Consider the following 25,266-nt stretch of genomic DNA (forward strand, 5'->3'; position numbering starts at 1 on the left):
AAGTGATTCTCCCCTTGTACTTGGCACTGGTGAGGCCACACCTCGAGTGCTGTGTCCAGTTCTGGGCCCTTCAGTTCAGGAAGGACATTGAGGTGCTGGAGCAGGTCCAGAGAAGGGCAACGGAGCTCAGAAAGGGGCTGGAGCACAAGTGTGATGAGGAGCAGCCAAGGGAGCTGGGGGTGTTCAGCCTGGAGGAGGCTCAAGGGGCACCTCATCGCTCCCTACAACTCCCTCACGGGAGGGTGTGGCCAGGTGGGGGTCGGGCTCTTCTCCCAGACAACCAGCGACAGGACAAGGGGGCATAGTGGCAAAAGGGAGGTTTAGGTTGCACATTAGGAGGCATTTCTTCTCAGAAAGGATGATTTGACATTGGGATGGGCTGCCCAAGGAAGTGGCAGAGTCACCGTCCCTGGCGGTGTTTAAGGCAAGACAGGACGTGGCACTCAGTGCCATGGTCTAGCTGACGCGGTGGTGTTGGGTCAAAGGTTGGCCTCGATGATCTCAGAGGTCGTTTCCAGCCTCACCGAGTCTGTGCGTCAGCGAGTCTGTGATTTTTGTGAGGGGCCGAGCGGCGCCCGCTCCCCGTCCCGCACCCGCCTCCCGCCGCCGCCAGGGGGCGCCGTAGCGCGGGCGCTCCTCCCGCCCCGCCGCTCTCGCAGCTCCGCCCGGGCGGGGGCGGGGCCGGGCCGCTCTCGCGATACGCGCGCGGTGCGCGGAGGCGGCGGCCCGGCCCGGCCCGGCCATGGCGTCCGACAGCGACACCGAGGAGTTCTACGATGCCCCCGAGGACGTGCATCCCGCGGGCGGCTCCCCCGCGCCGTGAGTCCGCCCGCCTCTGCCCGCCCGCCCTCAGCGCGGCTCCGCGCTCCTCGGGGAGCCTCGGGGAGCCTCGGGGAGGGGGGGGGAGCGGGGTCGGCGCCGCGGCCGCGGCCCCCCCTGACGGCGCGGGGTGCGGGGGGTGCGGGAACCCAGCGGGGCTCGGGGGGAGCCCCGGGATGGGGGGGACGGCGGTGACCGTGAGGTGATGAGGTCAGACCTGTGTGATCATCCGTTCGTGTGTGCGGTGTTAGGGAGAGGCGTGCGGAGATGGAGTCGGGACCGGCAGAAGTAATCCCTGAAACGCTATAAAAGTAACAGATTTTCCGAGAAGGGAGAAGAGAGCGAGCTTTGTCAGCAACAGGCAGCTGTTGCTGCACGTAGAGCAACTTCTGGTGTGCTCTGTCGTCTGTTTTTAGTGATGCCTCTAATACTTTCGCTGTTTCTCGTGGGGATTGGGCTAGATGATCTCCAGAGGTCCCTTCCAACCCCTGGCAATTCTGTGATTCTCTGTCGTTTTGATGCTTCTTGCACTTAGCCAGCGTATGGTTCTGTGTAGTGCAGTTTTAACAGGTTTTTATAATGTAGGTCCCGGTGGTGCTGCCTCAGAACTAACCATGGCACTGTGTTGTTGGTGTCAGCCAAATGTGCTCCCTCTTTTTGTAAAAAGCTCTTTTTGGCTGCGTGCTGGAAAAGGTTATGACTTGTATCAGTTCTGTTTTTTGTGTAGCCTGAACCAAACCTCTGCATTCTTTCCCTTGGTGGGATGAGGTTTCACGTAGCTTGTTCAAAGACCAGTAAGATACAGATTGTGAGATCAATGCATTTGAAGCTTTAATAATTGACTAAGGAGTTTGTTTTAATCTGTGTGTCAGTGGTCACTGGATGCCTGGAGCAAAGGAAAGGCTAGATCTTTTCTCCTCACTTGCACATCCTATATCAAAGCTTTTCTGAACTTATCTTCTTCCATAGCCTGGTGAAAAGCACGTCTTGGTGTACAGTTCTGCAGATGTGATAAGCCAGATTAACACTGCTTTTGCTGAAATGAGGTTTTTCTCCAACTGCTTACCTTCCTCTGGGGCTAGTGATCATCAAACTCTTCTCTGAGTTGCTTTAACTCAAAGTAACTGAAAACAGATGAAAACTAGAAAAAGTAAAAACTATTCAATAAGTGAAAGCAGCTGGAACCTGTCAGGGTAGGGACAGGAGAGGGTGAAGGTGTGGGATTTGTATGGTTTGAGGCCGCAGGTGGGAAGGGGGAAACAGACATTTTGGTAGAACTGAGCCATTAAATCTGCCCAACTGCACATCAGCCTTTAACTTGGTACAGATAATGCCACGTGTCCTGACTTTGCAGGTTTCCACCAGCTGTATCTAAGCAGACCTTGATATAGACAGTCACTCACTAGATATTAAAGTGAAGAATGCTTTTAATTTCTCCATTGCTCTTCCTTAAGTTTTAGCAATACATCATAGACTCAAGTTAATAGAATTCTGTGAGCCTGAGTCAAATAAGAAGGTGATCTCAGAGGGCTTAGTTTGCAATACAGACTGATCTGTAATTCAGTCTGCTACCGAATCTGTGATGACAGTATGGATAGTATTTTCTCTAAGTAGCTGATTTCACATTTACACTGGACACTTCTTGGCAGCAGGCTTGTAGATTGGATTTTTTTGCATGTGTAATGGCATTGACTTGTGACCACTAAAAAAAATCAAAACCTTCTTGAGGCAGGAAGGGCAACGGAAAACAAGTGCATGTTGCCCTCTGCAGTTTGAGACATTTCCTTGTGCAATCAGTGTTCTGATGATCAGTAAAAGCAGTGGGAATCCTTTTTGGCAGCACATGCTATAGCCAGTTTTTAGCAAAACAGTGTAGATATATTTGCCCTCATTAAAAATATGGTGTTTGTATCTTCCTCCTCCCTGTCCTGAGTTCTGTGTGGGGAAGTTTAATAACTGCTGATAAAGAAACTCTGAAAGTGGTGCCAAGTGTTCATGTTGACTTGCAGACGTCTTTGCTATTTATTAATTGCCTGGTGTGTAAGAGTGGAATTTTCAAGTTGAACGTAAGCTCCCAGTTCCCACTGTAAGTCAAGAGATACTGATGCTTAAGTCCCTCTCTCAAGGAAAGCACCATATCTCCATCCTCAAGTACATAGAATTAATTAGCAAAAATTACAGAACTTGTTACGAAGTGTTTCTTTCAGATGATAGTGGTCCGAGGTGGCACTCCTGGGTTTATGACTCCTCTAAGGTGAAGTGTGTCAAACCAGATGTTTGGAGAGTACTGAACTTCCCCAGGGCAGACCTGTGTGCTTCACTTCTGCTCTAGATCTCACCTTCTACATGTAATTCTGCTTTTGACAGGAATTTGTGGAGAGTGTACTCTGGACTTAGTTATCAAACAGATGGAGAGGGGGAGAGGTACTGTGCCAGAAGATGCCCTTATTTCACCTCTGTCACTCTGCTTTAGAAACATATAACCATCAAAGGTTTTAGAAAATGAGCTGAAATTTCAAGGCATGAGCAGTCCTGTGGAGGATCATGTCAGTTTTGAGAGAAAGAAAATATGAAGTAAGACACACCTGGTTGAATGCAGACATGTGACAGGCCCTCTATATTTTATTTATAAGAAAAGTGATATGTCTGCTCTGAAATCAGCTGCAAACCTAACAGATATCATTTGCCTAACAGTAGGGGCCAAGTTTGTTCCTGGTGTACTTGTATCCTAAAAATTGTTATGGGAAACCAAACAAAAGAGATGATGCAGATAATGATGCAGATAAAGGTCCTCTGGACCTTAATTTAAGTTCTTGAATTATAACTTTAGTAGTCCTGTCTTTTTGAAGTTGCCTTAATCCGTTTCCTGAAGAATCTAGTTTTCCTCTGTGTAGGAAGCTAGGTAAGGTTAAGTTGTGCCCTGTTGACATGTGGGAGATATTTAGTACAACTTCTGTGTATGTGTGTGTATTTTAGCCAACAGGCAAAGCTGATCTTGGCAGCAAACAGATGGAGTGTAAAGTGTTCGTTGTTGCAGCGCTGCAGACGCGTTTTTGTGCTCTGAGTTTGCTGAAGCTCCCAAATGCTTTCCCAGGGCAGCCCAAACAGTGCATTGCAGCAGTGAATCTGTGGGTTTGGAGGTGTGGACTGCCAGGGAGAGCTGTAGCAAGAGTAATTACAGCTTCCAGGCCAGCCACGGGTTAGAGGGAGGAACATCATGTGCAGGACAGCGGTAAATGCAGTTCTTGGGCTGGTTGTTGAACCTGTATGTTCTGTGCAGGGCACAGCTGCTACACATGCACTGTAAACCTCTTCCCTTCTGCCTGTTAGCACACCTGCTGTATAACAATGGACATCCTCCCAGGAAGGCAGGCACTGTCACTATGGGATTTGCCCAAGGCCGGTCATTCACATTGTTTGTTGTTTGAAGGGCTAAATGTTTTGTTTTCTGTCCCATAACTTAACAACAGTGTGTTGAAAACGTGAAGCTTAGTTCAAATAGGTGCTGAGCTGGAGCTGCCTCACAGTCAAAATGGGAGCTTCCTGTAGTCTGGTCACTATGAGGATGAATTGGACAGTAGGATAAATAAAAAAGCAGCTCTTCATGAGTTTATTTGACTTTGAGACTAATCAGACATCTGTTTGTGCAGGTGAAATGGGATTTTTCTTTGAATTTTGTTTAACCTTTGTAGATAAACCTTGAACTCCTCCTTTGTTAAACAGGTGTAAAACTTAGAAGTAGACTGAAATACAGTCTAGAAGATCTGTTTCTATCAATTTTTAAATCCCACTATTTAGTGAACAATCATACTAGATTAAATTTTTGGTTTATGCTTTCTGTGGCACATGTCAGTTTTCATGTTCTGCCTGATAACCCTGTACAGTACAGACCTTTCAAAGCAAAATCAATATATGATCATTGGATTGACCTTCATGTAAATCCTTTCAGACACTTTTGCCACTAGATATACTTCTTAAAAATGCAAGGATTTCAGATACTGCATCCATATAACTAGTGGCCTTAAAGTAAAACTGGGGAGTGGAGAAGGCTGATAAGTTCAGGTGGTTGGGAAGACAAGACCATTCCAGAGTCACGTTGAACTACAAAAAACTTCAGTTTCCAAACTGGCCGTGTGACTGACTTTGTCCAAATGCAGCAGCACACGAGCAGCAACTCTTCTCAACTAAGGGAACGATGGTGCCTTCAGACACATAGCTCAAGTCATCTCAAAGAAGCCACTGAACTTATCTGACTGTATTATAAACTGATCTGAAAGTTGTGTTTTTGCCAAACAGTTGTGTAAGCTTTGCAATGTTTTAAAACCATGTAATTTCCATCTTAACTTGTGTACGTGTGCTCTGTCAAGCTGTCAGCACGATGTAACATTCTACACCTGCTGGCTCTGTAACCCTTATCACTCAAGCAGCTTTTTCTCAAGGTCGTTGAGTAAAGGCTGAGAGTGGGAAATAACATCTGGTTTTGTTTGAGTGAAGATTTCCTGCAAAACTAATTAGCTGAAGAAGTCTAAAAGAGTAGCAGTGTCTTTTGAGCCTCCTATTATGCATAACCAGTGCAAGAATGAGTTGCCTGTACCAGAACTGACAGAATAATTGGTGCGAAGCATCACAGAAGAAAACTAAAGTATCTATTTGCAGTTGAGGGATTTGCATTTTATTTAGGTGGTAAAGTCTAAGCAGTGTCTGTACAATAGGACCCTTGCTGTAGCCTAGGCATTTATATTGCAATTATAAATATATTTCATTGTTAGAGTCATCTTATGGATTTAATGAACTGTGAGACATTTCTGCCACTACTTATAAGGAAATCCAGGAGTTGATAGTGGAACTGAAAAAGTTTCAGTAACCAGAAATTCCACAGGGGCAGCGGCCTTTCCCAGCAATGTATTTTGAGAGACAAAAAATGTTCTTGTTTTTCATGTCAAAACATTGATTTTGCTCATTTTTGCTTGTTGGCATTAGTGCCTCCTAGGAGGATCATGCCTCAAAACTATGTTACAGATATTTTGCACCTTAAGTGTCAATATGTGGACAGAAGCATCTTGGTTTAAGGTGTTAAATTAGTTACAAGGATACAGTGTCTATGTACCACTGTACTTTCTTTTTTATTTAGCTCTGCTGTATAAAGGTAATCTTTGCTTATTGTGATTAAATGCTTTCAGATGGTAAAGAGAACTGAAATTCCTAAAAATTAAATGGAAATAGTTTTATTTTTCAGAAAGTATTGTCCCTTCAAACCATCATTTTGGAGGCAGGAGGGGCAAATGAGTCTGAGATCTCTGTATTTGTCTGTGTTGCTTGGTACAAGGTGATACTCAGAGTTGTGGAGTGTCACTGGCCTTGGTAGCCAGTTGGGATGCCTGTGAGGTCCAAGGAGTTCATTGGGCAGTAGGCTTTTAGGGAATTTATCTTTGTCTCTGCCTGTGGCTGACAAACTAATAGAATCATAGAACAGCCCAGTGTGGAAGGAACCTGGAAAAATCATTTGGCTCAACCTTTGCTTTATGTATCAGCAAGATTCCATAGTCAGAGTAAGCAGTGTGACTCAATATTTAAACATCTTCTAGAACTCTGAAAGCCTTGTGGAAGATGTAAGTTCAGGATGTAATAGGAGTTGACCATCCACTAATTGAATTGACTTGATGAGAAGTAATTATTTGATACCATTCCCCTAAGGTAGCTTGTTCTTTCATTAATTAGTGAGACGAGAGGTGGAGTGTGAGTGGTTGCTAATGCAAATTCACTGTTTCACAGTGCGTATTTTGGAAAGTAGTGCAAAACTAGTTCCTTCCTGTTACAGTGTGTTTTATTTCTATTTATAGCAAATGTCCTGATTAGAAACAAGACTAGGTTTGCTAGAGTCTGAGGAGCAGAATGGCTGTGATAGTGCCGACTTTCTGAGAGTTTGGGTTTCTTTAATGTCCACCCAGTGCTTGGTGTGCATGCTGATTTTAAATTCTCTGTAATGCACAAGGTTTTAAAGTGTGTACTTGTGATAGCATCCATTTATTAGAGAAGGGTGATAGAAAAGTGATTTCTAGAAGATTCTGCAGACAAACTCTCGGGGTTTGTAGAAGCTGTGGATCTATACATTGTGTACAGTTGGCCACTTTAATTGTAAACTGTGGTATGAGAAACATTCCCTTTGTTGCTTGTCTAGAGCATCAAGTAAAGGAAGGCTGTGTTGTAGACTGTTTAAATGAAGCTTAGTGTCTCTGAACTCTACCTAAGTCTGTCTTCTCTTTCTAACAGGTCACCAACAAAAGTTGGAACCAGTGTATTAAAGGTGAGTTTCTTCATAAAATCATTCAAGTGCACGTTGGTGAACATAGTGTTGAGTATTCCACCCAAAGCAGATGTGCTGCAGTAGCCCTGACATCTACATACAAAAGAAATTATAGGCTTTCCTCATTGCAGGTAGCAATTGTGCTTGTCTCTTGAAATTCCGGCTTTACTTTTATTTAGGGTATGTTACAGTGTCATGAACCTCATTTTATTCTGAAATGTGTATGTGCAATTTAACTAATCTGTACTTGATTACTAAACTAACTACCCTCTTCCAACTGATTTGTGAGCATTAAACAAGTCTTTGCAGCACTTGGGTTTTGGTCTCAATTTATATGAAATAGTTGATTTTGCTCTCTTCTGTCTCCAAAATAAGAAGAATCTTAATGTTTGTAGTTCAGAAGCCTCCCTCTAGGTTATGTGAAGATAAAACACTATATTTAGCTTAATGAGACAGCATTGCCACTTCCCACACAGGTAATTGTTATGCTGCATCTGTGCATAGTGACAGGGTGGCTGAATCCAGCACACACTGAATAGGTGAGGAGTTGGAACCTTGTGCAATTAACACTCATTTCCTGGTCTCAGAAGGGCCAAAGGTGATGCTATACAATGCTTTGACGTAAAGAAGGCTTGTCGTTTTGCCCAGAAAGTGTTGGGAAATCCATGGTGAAGCTGGTGTTCCTGATTTGTCAGCAGCACTTTGCTCTGAATCAATAGTATTTTTACAGTGATACCATATCTTGCTATAGCTCTTGTGGCACAGAGCCTTACCCCCCATTTTGTGTTCTGTTTAATGTCCCTTTAATGGTTAAGTATTACATGTGTAAGCCTTTCAAGAAATGTTGTTTTATCATTCTCACTAAACTCAGTGCAATCAATGAACTTCAAAACTAACTTCAATGCCTTCATGAATTATTAGCTATGAAGTTCTCTGTGTTGCTTGTAGGTTTTTTATTTTTTTATGTATCTTCCTAAATCACTTGTTCAGAGCTAAGTTTCTGGAGGTGGAAAAAGTAGTGGCTTCTCTGCTTGGTGTTGTATCAGTTCAGTGAATGTGTGACTAATGGTATGGTTTGTCTTGGAATGGATAAGAAATATTTCCTAAGTCCAAAGTTTAACAGGTGTGTGAGTTTAATGTCAACAGAATTAGAAATTAATATAATGGGCTTCTGTAGGCACTGATTACACTTAAGTATTTAAGTCATCGTCTCTTTGAAGATGGATTTTAGTGATAAAGCAAAGTAGAGCTTGCATTTAGATTAGAAGAACTTTGTGGAAGGAGGAGGAGGGAGTGGAGAGGGAGAAAGAATTTTTCTATAATTGCAGCTGTCTCTGCACGATATGCCATTTCTTCAGGTCAGAACTCTCCAAGATGGATGTCTGCAGGAGTTATGTGGGGGGTTTTCAAACATAATATGTTAGGATGCTCTAAAGATTCTGTTTGACTATCTGAGAGTCTAGAAGAAGTCTGAAGAGAAATTTCTCAGGTATCTGTACTAGACAGTCACACTAAATCTTGTCAAGGTTCAAAAGCATATGGGCAAATGTTTGAAAATACCCTGCTGTAGTTGGCTCTGCTTTGAGGCCACGGGATTTTCCACAGGTCTCTTCCACTGTCAGGGATTTCATCAGGTTCCCCTTCAGGTATTGCTGATATATATGCTTGTGGGCAATGTGATGTTGTGGCCTTTCAATATTTCAAGGGGGTTTATAAGAAAGATGGGGACAAGCTTTTTAGCAGGGCCGGAAGGTGTACAATAAAGTTCTTACTACGCCATATCAGCTTAGGTTAAAGCAGTATCCTGTTGTATGAACTACTTGCATTTCTGAACCTAAGATTTTTCAGGAATTGATTAATATGTTCACTTACAAATGGAATATTTTCAGTTCAGTTTGTTTAGATTTTGGAAGGATCTGCATGAAGATGACTGATGGCTAAAATAGACAGTGTGCACTAGGAATAACTGTAGGCTGTAAGATTCCATCTTAGAACCTCAAAAGCATATTTGAGACTACTTGATAGATCTGCCTGACTTAGCGTGGAAATTTCTAAATAGTTACTATTATATTTTGCTGTAATACAATTCTTACATCCTATTCCACAAGCCAATAAAGGAAAAAAAAACTTTAATATGGAATCCTTGCTGTAGATTATTAAATGTGTATGTTTCTCTAAACTTCATGCTACCTTCAATTTGATTTTAGCTGAGGCCGAAACATCTTAAAAATAACTGCCTTTTTTGTTTCATAGTGTGCAGGCTTTCTGTGTTTGGTGGTGTGAAATACTTCTCATGTACTGTGCATTACTGTTTAAGCATGTGACAGCAGTAATGTGTGAAAATGTAGCAGAATATTTGTCCTTTATGCTATTTAATTTGTAGTAGCTATATTTTTTGCTAGATCATCTTCCTGAAGAACTACACTAATATCGTCTTATGACTTTTTTTCTGTAGGATATGGATAGCAAACTCATCAAATCTGGAAATGAAGTTTTTGTACAAGAAATGAAACAAGATGATTCAAAAGAGGTTAGTTAAATCTTGCTTTGAGCTTCCAGCATCAAACTAGAAATATTAAATAATTGAATGATCAGTATTCATTCTGAAACTGTCATAGGTTAGAATTTGTTGTTAATATTAATAAGAATGTTCATCTAAAGGCATAAACCAAATTAAGTATTCTAAAAACATATTTAGGATGCACCAGTATTGAATTATTCGTGTAATTTACACAGTCATATTTAGCAGTGCATGACAACTGAAGAGTGAACAGCTTTTGTTTCTGAGCTTTATCTTAAAGTACATTAAAGAGGACTTGAAATTAGTGGCTGAGTTTTATCTTTTGCATATGCCCATTTCTGCACCAAGGTTCTAGTTTCCAGAATTCATAAACAAAATGTATTTTGAATACAAAGCAACTCTTCATTGGAAGATTTCTTGTGGGTGTTGTATGGGCTGACTGGTAAGTGTACCCAGGAAGTGCCTGCTGGTGACTGGTAGAATGGTTTTGTTTTGTTTCTTTAGATCATTGACAGTATTATAGAAGAAAGCCAGAAGGCACAACAACTAGAGGATGATTCTTTAGCTTCTAGAGGAAAAGAATTGACTGTTCCAACTTCAGATGCAAATGCTTGGATTTCTGGAGCAGGTATCATTAGTGATGTCCCAGAAGTATTAGCTGCTAAAATACCATTACCAGAAGACACTAGAGAACCAGAGTATCAGAGTACGTGTAAGGACACTGAACTGGAGTCTGGGAAGCTTTTGTTTACTTCTGAGCAACAGGAAACTCATAAACTAACAAAAGTAACAAATGCAACTGACCACAAAATGATTGAATCTGAAGCACAAGGAGAAACATCCAAAAACGAGGACATAACAGACAAGAAAGAGGCAAATACTTTAGAAAAAGCGGCTTCGGACTTATCTACCAAAGACCTTTCTACAACAGAAGAAATGCCCCCAGCAAAGCCCCCAAGGCAGCTCACTGTAGAACCTGACATAGTTGCGAGCACAAAGAAGCCTGTCCCAGCTCGGCCCCCACCTCCAACAAACGTTCCTCCCCCGAGGCCTCCACCCCCTGCTCGGCCGGCACCACCACCACGGAAGAAGAAGAGTGAACTGGATTTTGACGTGCAGAAACCTGTCTTAGAAGGCAAGTATTCTATTTTAGATGGGTTTAGTTATCTGCATGGTTACTATTTTTGTTTTTAGTGAAGGATCATTCAGTCTTCTGATTTTAGTTTAGTTGATGTGTAAAAAATCCTTCAACAGTCTTAGCTTCTTACAATGAATTAATACCCTTTTGCATTAGAAGTGTTCCTAATGCATAGACTTTCTTGTAAACTAACACTTCCTACTAAAATAGCTGCTACTGTAGCAAGGAGAAATTGACTCATCAATACATTAAAAAAGTTACTTCAAATAAAATGTGCATGGTCTGTATTTGCATGGAAAGGCAAGTCAAGATGTGGACTGAGGTCTCATGAAAATGAGTAGTCCTGGGTTACTAGGGGTATGACTATTAAAAAAAAAGTTAATAAAACTTAAAGGCCAAGGTGTGAAATTGTGCCTAAATATCCAACTGTATAAGAAATACATAATTGAAACTTAGATTTGGTAGCAGTTATCTTTAAAAATATCAAACTTGTCGGAAATGGTGTTCAAAATGTAACTCTGATGTAAGGATTCAATGCTGGTCTGTGGCAAGTGTCATGCTCTTCTTTCTCATAAATCCCTTTTCAGTTTCTCGAGACACCTTCACAGCTGGTGGTCTTTTAACCTCAAGTACAGTGACAGAGGGTGTGCCCAAAGATTCTCAGCCTTCTTTGGATTTGGCCAGTGCAACTAGTGGAGATAAAATCGTCACTGCACAGGTATTGGGAAATGGTTATAAGTTTGATAACTGTAACATTTTCTGTTATTTCAGTGTTACAGTAGAGATAATGTATTGTGTGTCTGCAAAATTTCAGGAAAATGGGAAAGCAGCTGATGGCCAAACAACAAATGAAGTACTTGGACCACAAAGACCCAGGTCTAATTCTGGAAGAGAGCTCACAGATGAGGTATTAATGGCTGTGGTCTGTGCATGGTGCACTGCTTTGCATAGTGACAAACACAAGCTCGTGGTGTCTCAGGTCTGTTACAGCTCACGCTTTGAAGGGCCAATGACTCAGGGACCACAAAGTGCTTTAGGTGGGCAAAGCCACTGTGCCAGCACTCCTAGCAGTGTGGGTATGCAAACACTTCACAGGATTTCCATGTGAGGGAACACCAGCAAACCTGGCATTTTGTCATGTGTGTAGAAGGGGAAGGAGTTGGCAATAGAAGAATAATCTTCCTAGTGCTAAAATAGTTGTTTCAGTTAATACTTCCATTAGTCCTGATGATATCAGGCTTCTGTAAGTTTTTGTTTGTGTCCATCAGTGTATAGCTTTTTTAACCATAACTGAAGCTATGCAAGTGTTCATGAGATGCTCCAAGTAAACCTTTTCCTTTGTAGTGCTAGTTAGGTCTAAATGCTTTTTCTCTGTATGTAAAGTTTGTCTGACTAAACCTGAATTATGGCAGTTAGAATATCTGAAAGGGGAAGACTGCGATGTCTTTTAATTACGTAATATGTTTGTTGTTAGCATGAAAGGTGTCAGGCAGTGCCTGATGTCTCTACAGCTTCATTTTTGATTTCTGAAATTGAAGCTTGTGATGACATCTAATTGTTCATCTGTGTATAGTGGTTGATAGTGTTTGCACTAACGTGCCAATTTACAGTTTGCAAAATAAATACATAGTGAGCTACAGAATTTCCCGTGAAGATAAATAATCTGTGTGTTCAGATGATTTCTCTTTTGCTCTAGGTTTTGAAGTCTAATTGAGTTCTCTTGATTTCACATTTTTTTCCATAGGAAATTCTAGCAAGTGTAATGATAAAAAACCTTGATACAGGTGAAGAAATACCCCTGAGTCTGGCAGAAGAAAAGTTACCAACAGGCATTAATCCCCTAACTTTGCATATCATGAGGAGAACTAAAGAATACGTCAGGTATGAATCACGATGCTGTTGCTCTTGTAGTTTTTGCATACGTGGAGGCTGCTCTTATGCAAGTAAAGGGAGCCCCAGTCCATCAGTCTGACTAATCTGAGTGCTAATTCCCAGCCCTTGATGTGCTAGATGTTGTAATTTCTACACTGCATGAAACACAGTTTATGTTCAAGTACTGTATGTTGTTCATGCCACCACCTCCTGTAGCTTTTTCAGTGTTTCATTTAGTAGACTTTGGTCCTCTGAAGATCTGTTGTCATCAGCACAGCTGACTACCTTGAGGTTTACCTGTTCTTAATAGAGCTTTAGACCCTTCTGATGTATAAAACTGAGTCTGTTTGTAAATACTGATAGAAAAAGACAGTTTCTTAATGATCAGGAAATAGTGTCAGTCTAGATGTTTGTTTCAAAGGCCTGTATGAATTTGTATATTAGACAATGTTTAGGCTTTTTGCATTGCTGTATTACCATTGAAAAGCTCACTTTTCTAGAACTAAACTCTTCTGTGTACAAACTTCTGTTACAGAACTGACCACCAGTTTATTTGATCTGTGGAAAGTAAGATACGAGAACAAAGTGGCATGTTACCAGTTCCTAATAATATCGTGTATTTTGTCTGCTCTTAGATTTCAAAGCATCACAATAAGCTTAAGTTTGAAATTTGTGGATGGGAATAATATATCTCGGGCACCTAAAGAGTGTGTGCAGCTTTATTATCAAGATGCCTAAGAACTGAAAGATCTGTTTATTATGTGAATAACATAGTGTCCATGTTTTTCTAATGTGTTATATAGAGGAATAAAGATGCATCCTAAAATGGAGACCCTACTTTACTAATGTTTAATTCAGTTTAGATTAATTATGATTTCATATTAAACAATCACTTCTGTATTTCCTAGTAATGATGCAGCACAGTCTGATGATGAAGACAAAATGCAGACACAGCAAACTGATACTGATGGAGGGAGGTTAAAACAAAAGACGTAAGATGCTGTTTCATGGTTTTTACTTTCCCTAGAAAGAAAATGCAGGTTTTGTTTTTCTAAGCTGAAGCTTCCCATTTGACTACTGAACAAGTTACCCTTTAAGTAATCACTTCACAAGTGATACCTGATTTTACATAATCCTGTAGCTCTGCAGTTGAACTGAACATTACATGACTGCTGTCAAATTAAATGCTTATTTTAAGAAGCAGTAATGAAAAGAGATAAGATCGCATTTCAAATCAAAACTATTGATTCATAATAGCAAAAAATGAGAATTTACCATGGTAATGTGTTGAAAAATTGCCCTTTCTTTTTAAGGACTCAGCTGAAAAAGTTCCTTGGCAAATCTGTGAAGAAAGCAAAGCACCTTGCTGAAGAATACGGTGAACGTGCTGTAAATAAGGTTAAGAGTGTTCGAGACGAAGGTAAGCAACATTTCTTTCTTTCTTTTCTTTTTAATAGGATAGTCTGTTTATCCTTGTGCTTTTAGGAATCAAAGCTGGTAGAGGAACGTATACTGCTGCATTCTGTCACTGTTCTGCAGTTGATAATATGACTTTTTAGAGTTAAAGCTTGCAGCTTAGTAGGCGTTTTGAGGTTACCAGGTTACAAGGATAAATTCTTGTAGTAGTTGAGAGACCTTATCAGCTAAACCAGTTGAATACTCTAATTTTTTGTTTTGCTGTTAGAAAGCTGTCTGGATATCAAAATGTAAAGTTTTCTTTGAAAGTTATACCACCAAAGGTAGAAGTGGGGGTTGTCTTCATTACTTTAATAAATTAGATTGTGTTCTGGGCAACCAGTGCCACCATTAAAATTCTCATATAGCTTGAACTCCTGCTAGACTTCCCAACTACAACTGAATTCTCCCCTTCTTGTTTCATCAGTGTTTCTTTCAGACAGACATCTAGTACTGCAGCAAGCTGGTCTAACCACAGCCTGAGATAAGTGCCATGGAACTGCTGCACTTCAGCATCTTGTGTTGCCACTGGCTGTTGGCCACAGCTCTTTTGCAATTCTTATGCTTCATGGGCACGTCACCAGGCCATTGCAGTGTATTCAGTCAGAAGAAAGCCATAGAATAATTTTCATCACACATTAAACTGACAGAAATCACTTAGTGCAGGATCTGCTGAATGCAGGAGCGATGCAAAGAAAGGAGCAGAACAAAAATTGGTAGCAATTCTCATTTTCAGTGTTCAGTGTTTGGATTCACTGCAGCCTAAAACTAGTGTAGATGTTTTTTTAGATCTTGATGCAACAGTACTCCTGTTTTGCTCTAAGATCTTAAAATTGCCTATAGAAATTTGCTAATTCAAGACTAATCTGCTACCAAAAAGTATTGGCAAATGCTTACTAACAGATCAAGTGGGTGCTGCAATATGTACTGCTGAACTTGTGTTCCTCTTAGTCTTCCATACAGATCAAGATGATCCCTCTTCCAGTGATGATGAAGGGATGCCATATACAAGACCAGTTAAGTTCAAAGCAGCTCATGGCTTCAAAGGACCCTACGATTTTGAACAAATTAAAGTTGTTCAGGATCTCAGTGGAGAGCATATGGTAGGTCTCAAATTCCATCTGTGGTTTTGCTGAATCTGTTCAGTGTGAGATTCAACTTTTAGTTTTCATCTACTTGGCAACTGCCAGAAATGACTGTCAGATTTATTCTTCCTGAAGAACAGCTTCATTCTGGGAAATAATAGTCTGGCAAGAAAATGAAAATTTTGGCTGGTTTGACCAGATCTTCAGGGGGAAAAAAGTGTGTAAATACTTGGGCATCAGGAATTCTCCAGAGCTTTCCCTTGGAGACTTATGGCTTTGAGTGGTACTTGGTTTCTTGTTTCCTGCAATTACAAATTTAGGCTGAAAGAGGCTATTTTCCACTACCTGAACTGAGCACGAAGCAGCAAGCTTGACCTACTCAACAGCAAATAAATTAGTCTGTCTATTAGAGAGTCGAACACAAGTATTGAAAGAAATGCTTGATAGGTTCTGGAGGCAAAAGTAGGGAGAGGTTAATGGACTATGTGGATCAGAATGATAAGGAGGGGAGAGGCCAGGATATGATATTTGCAGAGATGCCTGTGGAGAATGAGGCAGAAAAGCTACCTATTCATCACTGTTGGAGGTGTGCATGCTTCCCTGTGGAGTCTGGAATACCATGACTTCCCAAATCATTCTGCTGACAGCAACTGTCTGACAATTGAAGCAGTCCCACATCTTGAAGTGTTAGGCCAAGGGTAATGACCTGCAGCAGTCATTGACTGGAGATTTCAAGCTTGTCATGCAAGCTTGAAGTTTTCAGTCCTACTGGTAATTTGTGTATGTTAGTTTCCATAATGCCAATATTTGACTTTTTAAACAAACCAAAATTGGTGGAGCTTGGTGGAGTCGCCTAGTAGCTGTTTATTCAATAGCAGGATGCTAACTTCAAGTGCACCTACAAATACTTGTCAGTTCTACAAAATAAACAGGAGGTTCTAAGTCCCTCAGAACCATTGGCTGGCTGTTACCAACTGTGCTGGTTTTATATGGAGTACAGTCCTCTCCTCTCCTACAGTCCTCTGCCCTGTGGGCGCTTTCTTTCAAGCTGTTTTTGCACATGTTGCACAGTCCACCAGACTCAACAATTACTTAGCAGTGTTTTGATCTACAGTTTATTTTATTGTGGTATCTTGTGTGTGTGCTAAGTCTTGTCAGTTGACATTATAGGAAAGGCTTTTTGGTAAGGAAAAAAAGCACTTTATATGACTTAAACAATCATCCCTTTTTATTGACAGGGTGCTGTGTGGACAATGAAATTTTCTCACTGCGGTCGATTACTGGCATCTGCAGGACAGGACAATGTAGTGAGAATATGGGTTTTGAAGAATGCTTTTGACTATTTCAATAACATGCGCATGAAGTACAACACAGAAGGTATCTCTCTATGCATCGCTCTAAAACACTACAAATTCTAGTTATTTGGGAACTTAATGTTGACTGTGGTGTTTCTGTCTCTGTTCCAGGCCGTGTCTCTCCCTCCCCATCTCAAGAGAGTCTGAATTCTTCCAAGTCTGACACCGACGCAGGGGTAGGTACACGAGGTATTGGAAGGGAAGGAGCTGGGGGCGTCGCTTTGTTCTGTAGTGCCAGATCTTCATTGTTGCTTTATCCAAACACACATTAAAGAGTTCTTGGGTGGTGTCCTTGATGAAGAAACTGTCATATCAGTAGACATCTTCATCAAATACTGTTAATCCCATGTGTATGGGGTGCAAGAACGAAAGTCTGTCACTGAACCCAGTGCATTTCAAAATCTGCATAGCTGTGCTGTGGCCTCCTGCCAGAGGAGATGGCTGAGTGAAAAGCTAGGGGGAAAAGGCCTACACTGTTGAATTTCCTGTCTTAATGTTTTATGTTCTGAGCATTACTTGTGGTTAAAATCTGACTTGATGATGTCTTTTCCAAGGAAGGCCAAACTGAACAATGGGATGCTCAAAAGCAGAATAAAACCTGACGCATTTAAATTTTTCCCATAACTGTAGAATAAATGGAACATGACTAACGAAGAGTACTCAGATATTCTAACTTGTGTAGTTTTCAGATACTGTAGTAAACCTTGCCATTAAAATTAATGTATTTAAGGTGATTTTTTTTCTATTTTTGGTTTCCAGTAGTGTAAGAAACAGATGACAAAATCAGGGTTTAAGCGAAGATCTTAGCAGTAGCATTATTTAGTGTGCATTGCTTTGGTGGAGGGGGGAAGCTGGGAAGCCAGCAATCCTTCTTTAACTCAGGTAAGTGAGTAGGCTTGCCTAGCCACACACATCAGGAATGCTGTTTTGAGTGCTGGTGGGGTTTTTTGGGGTTTGGTTTTTTGCTTCTGGAGAGGTTTTGTATAGGAACTTCTAGGGGCTTTTTTTTTTTTTTTTTTTTTTTTTTTACTTTGCACTTTTATTTTGAAATGGTCTTTTACTAGGAAGTTATTATTCTTTATATACACTACAAACATGGAAACTTGAACTCACAGTTTATATTCTGAAGTGGAATGCAGTTTTCAAGGTTGAAGTACTTTGTTCCAAAAGCTTATCTTTGGATGTTTGCTTCAATTGTTGTCAAGCTGATCCCATTGAATAAGAGCTATAAGAATGGAAAACTCAGAACTTCTTAATTTTGCAGTGTCAGGGTGATGTTTCACAACCCATTGTACTTGAAATTTACTTTGGTTGTTTATTTATGCAATATTGTTTATTTTAAAGTAGTAAGAGTTGTTATTTATTGTTCCTTTTTTCCAGCTAATATTTGGTAATGTTTCTATACATTTCTCTGATAGATTTGCAGTGGAGTTGATGAAGACCCAGATGATAAAAATGCCCCATTTCGTCAACGACCATTTTGCAAATACAAAGGCCATACAGCAGATCTTCTTGATCTCTCCTGGTCTAAAGTAAGGCACTTTAATACAGTCTACACAGTTCTCCTGTGTTTTCCTTATTTTCCCTTGTCAGTTGCCATTGGAACCATACATTTAAACAACATGGAACAGTCACTGAAGTTAAGAGAAAAGTTTTGTAAAAGCAACATATATTCCAACTGAAATAGTTGGAATAAAATGAGCAACCTTCCTGGGCTTGTCTTATTAAAAGTTATCTTAAAAAATATCAAGCTAGTAACAATTGCAGTTGTGTATTCAGTAGTGAAGGTAAATTGTTTAGAGTGGGAGGACTTTCCATTGAGATGTGTGGTTTCTGTTTTATGATGTTACTGCTTTTCTTGTCTTCAGTGTATTTCACTGGTTTTATGCAAAGTGTGCATGTTCTGAAGCTTCTGAATATATACATATATCGTAAAATGAGAGAATTACCTTGTGCTTAACTTTGAAAATGTTTCACATAAAACTTATTCACTTAATTTTCCACATGGTAATGCAGTTATAAGGACACAGACTGGAGAAAGGATCTTATGCATCTCTGAAACCTGTCATGCTGTTTCTTCTCTGAATACTTTAACTACATTACAAGTATCCATTTTCATTAAGATTCTTCCAGAAAATTTTCAGTGACTGAGGGTCAAGGTACTGGTCTTAAGGAAAGCACTAATCAATAATGATAGTTTGGATTAACCTTTTAATCTAAAAGGATTAAATGTTGAGTTTCATGGCAACAGAGAAATTGGTAAGGCTTTACCAGTCAGATTGCTTCTGTATTTTCAGTTACTTTTGTGTCTGTTAATAACCATGGAATTCTCTTCTTTCACAGAATTACTTCTTGCTTTCTTCTTCTATGGATAAAACTGTCCGATTATGGCACATATCAAGAAGAGAATGTCTTTGCTGTTTCCAGCATATAGACTTTGTCACTGCTATAGCTTTCCATCCAAGGGTAAGTATAACTGTCCTCTTACTTCTAGAGAGGCAGAATTTAAAATTATAACAGTCCTCTCCCTGTATTTCCAAATTTTAAAAATATAATTGAATAATAGAGTTTGTGCATTTAAAAAAAATGGATACTGTTCCAGAACTGTGTGTTCATCTTCACTGAGCTTCACTAAGAGTGTCCGTGTGGTTTAACTGTTTGTGATGTGGAAAGTGAATTGTCTGTTGGCTGTAATATCACAGCTGTTGTAGTTTAGAGTAACTTTGTGAAAAATTAGAATTTCCAGTGAGGGATGTTGCAATGAAATATTAGTGGAATGATGAAATGGAACAGATTGTCCAGAGACCACAGAATTCTTGGGGTGTTTAAAACCTGACAGGATGTATGTAATCCACTACAGCCTGACCAAACTTTTGAAGCTGTCCTTGCTATGAGCAGGAGAGGTGGATCAGAGATCTCCAGAGGTCCCTTCCAACTTATCTTATTTGTTATAAATTTTAAAAAGTATTGTAATAAAGCTTCCCAATATTAATAAAACTCAAGTGGAGGAAAAGCATTTGTCCATGTCCCCTGAACTAGTAGATGTATTGGAAACTCTGAAAGGAGCTTCCAGCTCCTGACAAGGTTAGTGTTTTTCCAGCTTAAGTTGAGAGGGTAGAAAGTACCTGTGCTGACAGTGAGCAGTTTTCTAACCTGAGATATAACGTATGTGTGTAATCTTGTCAAAAATCTGTAAGAATTTGAGCTCCATTTGCCAGTAATTCCTTTAAACATTATAATCAGCTCATGGGAGAGTTCTTATTTGGGAGGTTCAGGAGAGAAGCTGTTTGGAAATGGAGTGGGAAGGTTTTAAGGAAGTCAGGGACATACTCATAGCACAAGCAGAAATTAAACATATGTGTCCTCTCAGGATGACAGGTACTTCTTAAGTGGTTCATTGGATGGAAAACTCCGACTCTGGAACATTCCTGACAAAAAAGTGGCATTATGGAATGAAGTAGATGGGCAGACAAAATTGATTACAGCTGCCAACTTCTGTCAGAATGGCAAATATGCAGTGATAGGCACCTACGATGGGAGATGCATCTTCTATGACACAGAGGTAAAAAGTTTTTGAAACTGTGTATTTTTTTTTTTATGTTAGATAACAAACAGATTTAGAAGTCATAGTTATTTAAATATCAAGAAACATACCTATTAGAGCTTGAAGCAAACTTAAGCTTTTACACCATTATTTCAAATCAGGACATGCTTTAATGTCTTTTCAGCACTTGAAGTACCACACACAAATACACGTGCGTTCTACCAGAGGTCGAAACAGAGTTGGGAGGAAAATTACTGGCATTGAACCCTTGCCTGGAGAAAATAAGGTACTGTCTTTTGGTGCACCTTTGGCTCAGTACTGAAGTTTGATATTTAATGCTCAGTAAGTTTGTGCTAAGTCTTTTAACACTACTAAGATCAACCCTACTCTTTGCTGATTTAGACCATAAATGGTAGTAGAATAGAATATATATATTTTAATTGACATGTTCTGATTAATGTACAGGTGAGAAAATGGTTACAGATGGCTTTCAGTGAAAACCTCTTTGGCATAAATAACTCATTTGCTCATTTCAATTTAATACTCATTTCAAAATGTATTTCATACAGAAGCTGAAAAAATGCTGAAAGCTCAGAAGCTGTTATCCAAACAAGTGCACTTGATTCTCCAGAATCAGTCCTCTTGTTTCAGTCTAAACTGAAGTCTTATGTTGCAAAAGGGTCAAATTCTCCCCAGGCAAAGAAGATGCTGTTGAGTATTAAAGTCACAGTCTAAAGCTGAGAGTGTCTCACTTGTATATGAAATTTCAGGGGTGATGTGGGGTCAACAGCTTGCTCTATTAGAATAGCAGATCACCAGCTGTTGTCCCCTATATCACACAGTGACACAGAAATTACTTAATTACAAAGACATGCAGAAGATTCAGGAATCAATAGTGCCTATGGGTTTCCATCAGATGCTTTGAGTTGTAGCTATGTAATAAATCAGAACTTAGTGTGAACTCCTGAAAATAAATAGGAAGTTCTGTAATCTGATGGTGTTCCAAGAGTTGTCACAACTTTGTTGCATGAATGATTAGATAAGTAGGGGTCAGTATTTACCTGCTGCTCTTCTGCACCCTTTTCCTAGTGTCATCTTGAGACTAATGGCTAACCTGCAGTCTGCTTCTAAGGTTCCATAGAAGGGCTAATCAGCTGAGTGCCCTTATGCATTTTGAGAACCCTTTCTATTCCTTATAAGTACTTCCAAGCTTCTGACCTGAAAACTGTGAAACAAAAGCAAACTCACATCAACCAAGAAAACCCCAGTTTGTTTATATAGCAGATAATGGCCTCTAATCTGTGCTACATGATTTATCTGTTCTGCTATATTATTGTGGAATGTGTTCCAAAATATCCATTCCAAATGGATGAGTGTTCTTTGGGCCCACGTTTTACTTCAGTAAAGAGCAGCTGTTCTGGTTCAGACCAGTCAGAGTGATCTTGACAGTGAAGTTGTTCTGTCCATTGACAGAAGGTGAGAGAGAAAAATGTCATTGTCCTGAATCTTATTTTACCTCTTTGGGCCTATTCTTTGTCTATGACACTTTTTTAAGCAAAAGAACTGCAATATTGACTGTTGGAATTAACTCTGCTGCTCCTGTTTGGGCATGCTAATTGTTTTCACTTCTAAATTTATTTATTTCTTTTCTAGATACTAGTGACATCAAATGATTCCAGAATCAGGTTGTATGACCTAAGAGATCTGTCTCTGTCTATGAAGTACAAAGGTTATGTCAACAGCAGCAGCCAAATCAAAGCCAGCTTTAGGTAAGACAGTATTTTAACAACGGGATTGTTGGATTTGGGAAATGCTGTGGCTGATGTACAGAGGCTTTTGTTTAAATAATCTACTTTGGTAGGAAACTGAGCCTCTGAAATGTCACTTGGCTCAGAATACCAAGGTAACTAAAGGCTCTGGTCAAGAGTGATGAAGCTGCCTGTGAGCTGGGAGCTTCTGTGAATGAGTGAATCCTGTTGAACAGTATGATGTGTGTCCATTAATATTCCTGTAAGTGCAGGAACTGTGCTAGAACTGCTGGGGCTGGAACTCTGCATCTTTTCTCTCCTCCATGATAAATAGGTTTCATTTTCTTAATTTGTCAGGTATTGTTGTCAGGTATATGTTGGTCACCCAGCTGTAAAAAGTAAATACCTGAATTGGATTTGCAGGTGCTGTCTGTCAGTGTGCATTATACAGTCATCTGAGTACAATCTTGTTGAATGCTTTTCATCTTCCCTAGCCTGTGTTTGTATTGTAAACAATTCCTGTTACACAGGCTCAGGTGTTCACACAGGTTCTGGGCTCAGACAGATGAAAATTACACTTAAAGATGATGCCATTTTCTTGTTGCTTAGTACAGCTGTTAGACCCACGCTCCTCTGTCAGAAACTGCAGGAGAACTATCCATGAGAACCAATTCTCTTCCAGAAGGAGAGCATCAGGAAGCTTGCACACATAGTCATTTAAGGGCTGTGTATTTTTTTGAACTGTAGTGACTAAAATAAAGGATCAGTTTGAATTGTGAACTCAACCTGAATGCACTTGTAAAGCTGCAAGTCATCTGCAGAGCTACTGTAATGGATGCTTGAACAGCTAAGAAAAGTAATGTTTTTCCTCCTCTGAATCTTTAGCCATGACTTTACCTACATTGTAAGTGGTTCAGAAGATAAATATGTCTATATTTGGAGTACGTACCACGACCTGAGCAAGTTTACATCTGTAAGAAGAGACCGAAATGACTTCTGGGAAGGCATTAAAGGTAAAAGCCAGCTTTTGATCTTTGTTTTATTGAAGTTTATATGATTTGCAAATTGGAACATTGTTTTATTTGCTATGCATTTAGTGTGAACAAATTCTTAGCAAGAGGCATTGTAAATAATGGACTATCAGAAATCCCTGTTCACAGGAGTCTCTCTTCAGATGCATGATTGGGTTGGCAAGAGACAGAGTAGTTTAGAGTTTGTCCAACTTCAGTAAGAGTTTCTGAATGAATGTAGTATTTTGCTGGCAGAACTTGACTGTAGAAGTGTAGACATCAAAATAAGTATCAACCCTTAGATCCTTTATGAAAAAGTGACTTTGAAAATAAATGCCAGTTTTTTCTCTTTCATGGTGGGATTAAAAAAAAAAGGGGGGGAAAAAAAAGCAGCTCTTTTATCTCCACCACACTCACCCAGTTTTTGGGAAATATGGGGCCATGTTTATATCAAATGTGTTTTGGACCTCCTGCCAGTTAGTTTTGGGCACTTACGACAACTTCTGAAATCTCCAAGCTTGTAGAACAATGACAGTTGCTCCTTGAATGCTGAGCTTACCAGATGCCAGTAGCACTGAGATTCTTGGATATTTGCTAGAACTTCTGCCTGCTATTCTTGTAAAATTAACAGTTCCTTGAAACAAGGTAATCAAAATTCAACTGTCTTTCTGAAGCGCACAATGCAGTCGTCACCTCTGCAATTTTTGCTCCAAATCCTGGTTTGATGGTGTCACTGGAAACTTCTGAAAAGCAAGAAGCTGAAAGTAAGGGAGAAGATTCTGAGACGTCAGACACTATACCCTCTGGTAGGTGTTTATGATGAGCTCTGCAGCTGTTGCATTCTTGAAACCTGAGAGAATGTGAAGTGAGGGGCAGAGCTGTTGTCCCGTGTACTTTAGGATTATTCATTTTACACTGGGGCTGTTAGGAGTTAGAGCTCTATCAAAAATCAATAAAAATGTTCCTTTTCCTAGAAATGCAGATGTTTCTTTAAGTACTGACTAGATAACAGAAATATGATAGAGGAAGAAGGATATCACAGTGATATCTTATATTTTAATAACAGCTTGATTTTTATCTATTTTTTCTAATGAACTAACAGTTTTTTCTCTTTCCTTTTCAGGAGCTCTGAAGACAGATCACACAGAAGTGCTTTTATCAGCTGACTTTACTGGAGCAATTAAAGTCTTCATTAACAAAAAGAAATATGTATCTTAGTTGTTTTGCAACTGACAGCATAAAGCTATGTGGTACTGTGGGATTAGAATTCCATAAATAATGCAGGCAAAAGCAAAGTATCTAATATAATAATGTTACAGGCTGATTTATTTTTAAATCTTTATTTTAAGGCTACTCAAATATTGGATCCTCGGAAAGCAGTGTGCCTGTTAACACCTGGGCTTGTAGGACAGAAAGGAATGTGTAAGAATAATCCTGCCAAACATTAGACTCTAAACTTTCTGCAAACAGTTGTTTTGCAACGTTATTGTGAAACTGCACAGGTTTCTGCACGAAAACGTACTCACACATGTGTGTGCCTTTTGGCTACATGCACAAATTGGAACATCCATCAAAAGGATTTTAGTGGTGCTTGTGGCCACTAGATGTCAGGAATGGGGATGGGAAGGGAAGGCTGGAAAAATGCTGAATAATCTAGTCAGGTCTTTGCACAAAATTCCATTTGGGAAAGATCTTGAATTTGTAGTAGCTATTGTTCAGAATTTTAAGTTATGCAAGTTTTTGGTGGGTCAGCAACCATGTGTAAATGTTTTTATAAATTTCTCGACTTCAGGACGTGAAAATTTTTTTGTTGTCTCTTAATTGTTGTGAACTTTAGATTCCTTTCTTATGTATAATTTTTTGCACACTGGAGCACAATACTTGTGTAAAGAATTCTCTCATTCCTTGTTCATGGGCACCAGGATATATTCACCTTCCAGATGAAATTAAGCTGCATTAGAAAGTTCTTATATTTTACAACTATGTAAAATAAACTGTTTACATTTTTTAAGCATTGTAGCTTAAAGTTTTAAGTTCTTCTTGTTTGTTTAGTGCCACTGAATTTTGAAAGTCTTTGTAAATATTCATATAAAACACCTATGAAGTAACATTCTGGGCGTCATAACCCATGAAATGTTATTGATGGTCAAATGTTTCAGAGAACAGATGTATCATTAAACTTGGTCACACACTTGGAAATTGTTGCTTCTTTCCCATTTTGATTTATTAATTTGCATTTTGTTTAAGTAGTTTTGACCTGTTTTGAGATCATTGATCCTGCATGAACCTTCCAAGGTCTACTTTTCCTGGTCTTGTTACAGCTTTTTTTCTGAAGTAATGGGGAGTGGAGTACTGCAACTGGATATTAAGCAGAATTAAGAGTAGTTATATGGTAGTTTAGTATGAGGAGGAGAC

At 39.7% G+C, this 25,266-nt stretch overlaps 1 protein-coding gene across 1 annotated transcript; it reads left to right on the forward strand.

The window, feature by feature from the left end:
• Positions 1-724: 724 nt before the first annotated feature.
• WDR44 (WD repeat domain 44) lies at positions 725-25,050 on the forward strand. Its single transcript, XM_027746561.2, has 20 exons — positions 725-819; positions 7,090-7,123; positions 9,579-9,653; positions 10,149-10,779; positions 11,370-11,500; positions 11,597-11,689; positions 12,527-12,663; positions 13,563-13,646; positions 13,968-14,074; positions 15,061-15,212; positions 16,433-16,571; positions 16,661-16,725; positions 17,968-18,081; positions 18,893-19,015; positions 19,920-20,111; positions 20,278-20,379; positions 21,747-21,862; positions 22,727-22,854; positions 23,526-23,657; positions 23,975-25,050. Exons 1-20 carry the CDS (start codon positions 743-745, stop codon positions 24,067-24,069), a joined length of 2,727 nt encoding a protein of 908 aa, XP_027602362.1. The 5' UTR covers positions 725-742; the 3' UTR covers positions 24,070-25,050.
• Positions 25,051-25,266: the final 216 nt, after the last annotated feature.

The sequence above is a fragment of the Pipra filicauda genome, unplaced genomic scaffold (assembly GCF_003945595.2).
Source record: "Pipra filicauda isolate LSUMZ 115617 unplaced genomic scaffold, ASM394559v2 scaffold58_size5111680_pilon, whole genome shotgun sequence".
Classification (NCBI taxonomy): Eukaryota; Metazoa; Chordata; class Aves; order Passeriformes; family Pipridae; genus Pipra; species Pipra filicauda.

Coding starts and splice junctions, on each gene's coding strand:
- WDR44 (XM_027746561.2), top strand. CDS start 743: ATGGCGTCCGACAGCGACACCGAGGAGTTCTACGATGCCCCCGAGGAC. Junction 19,016..19,919: donor CTATAGCTTTCCATCCAAGG/GTAAGTATAACT, acceptor GTGTCCTCTCAG/GATGACAGGTACTTCTTAAG. Junction 22,855..23,525: donor CTTCTGGGAAGGCATTAAAG/GTAAAAGCCAGC, acceptor GTCTTTCTGAAG/CGCACAATGCAGTCGTCACC.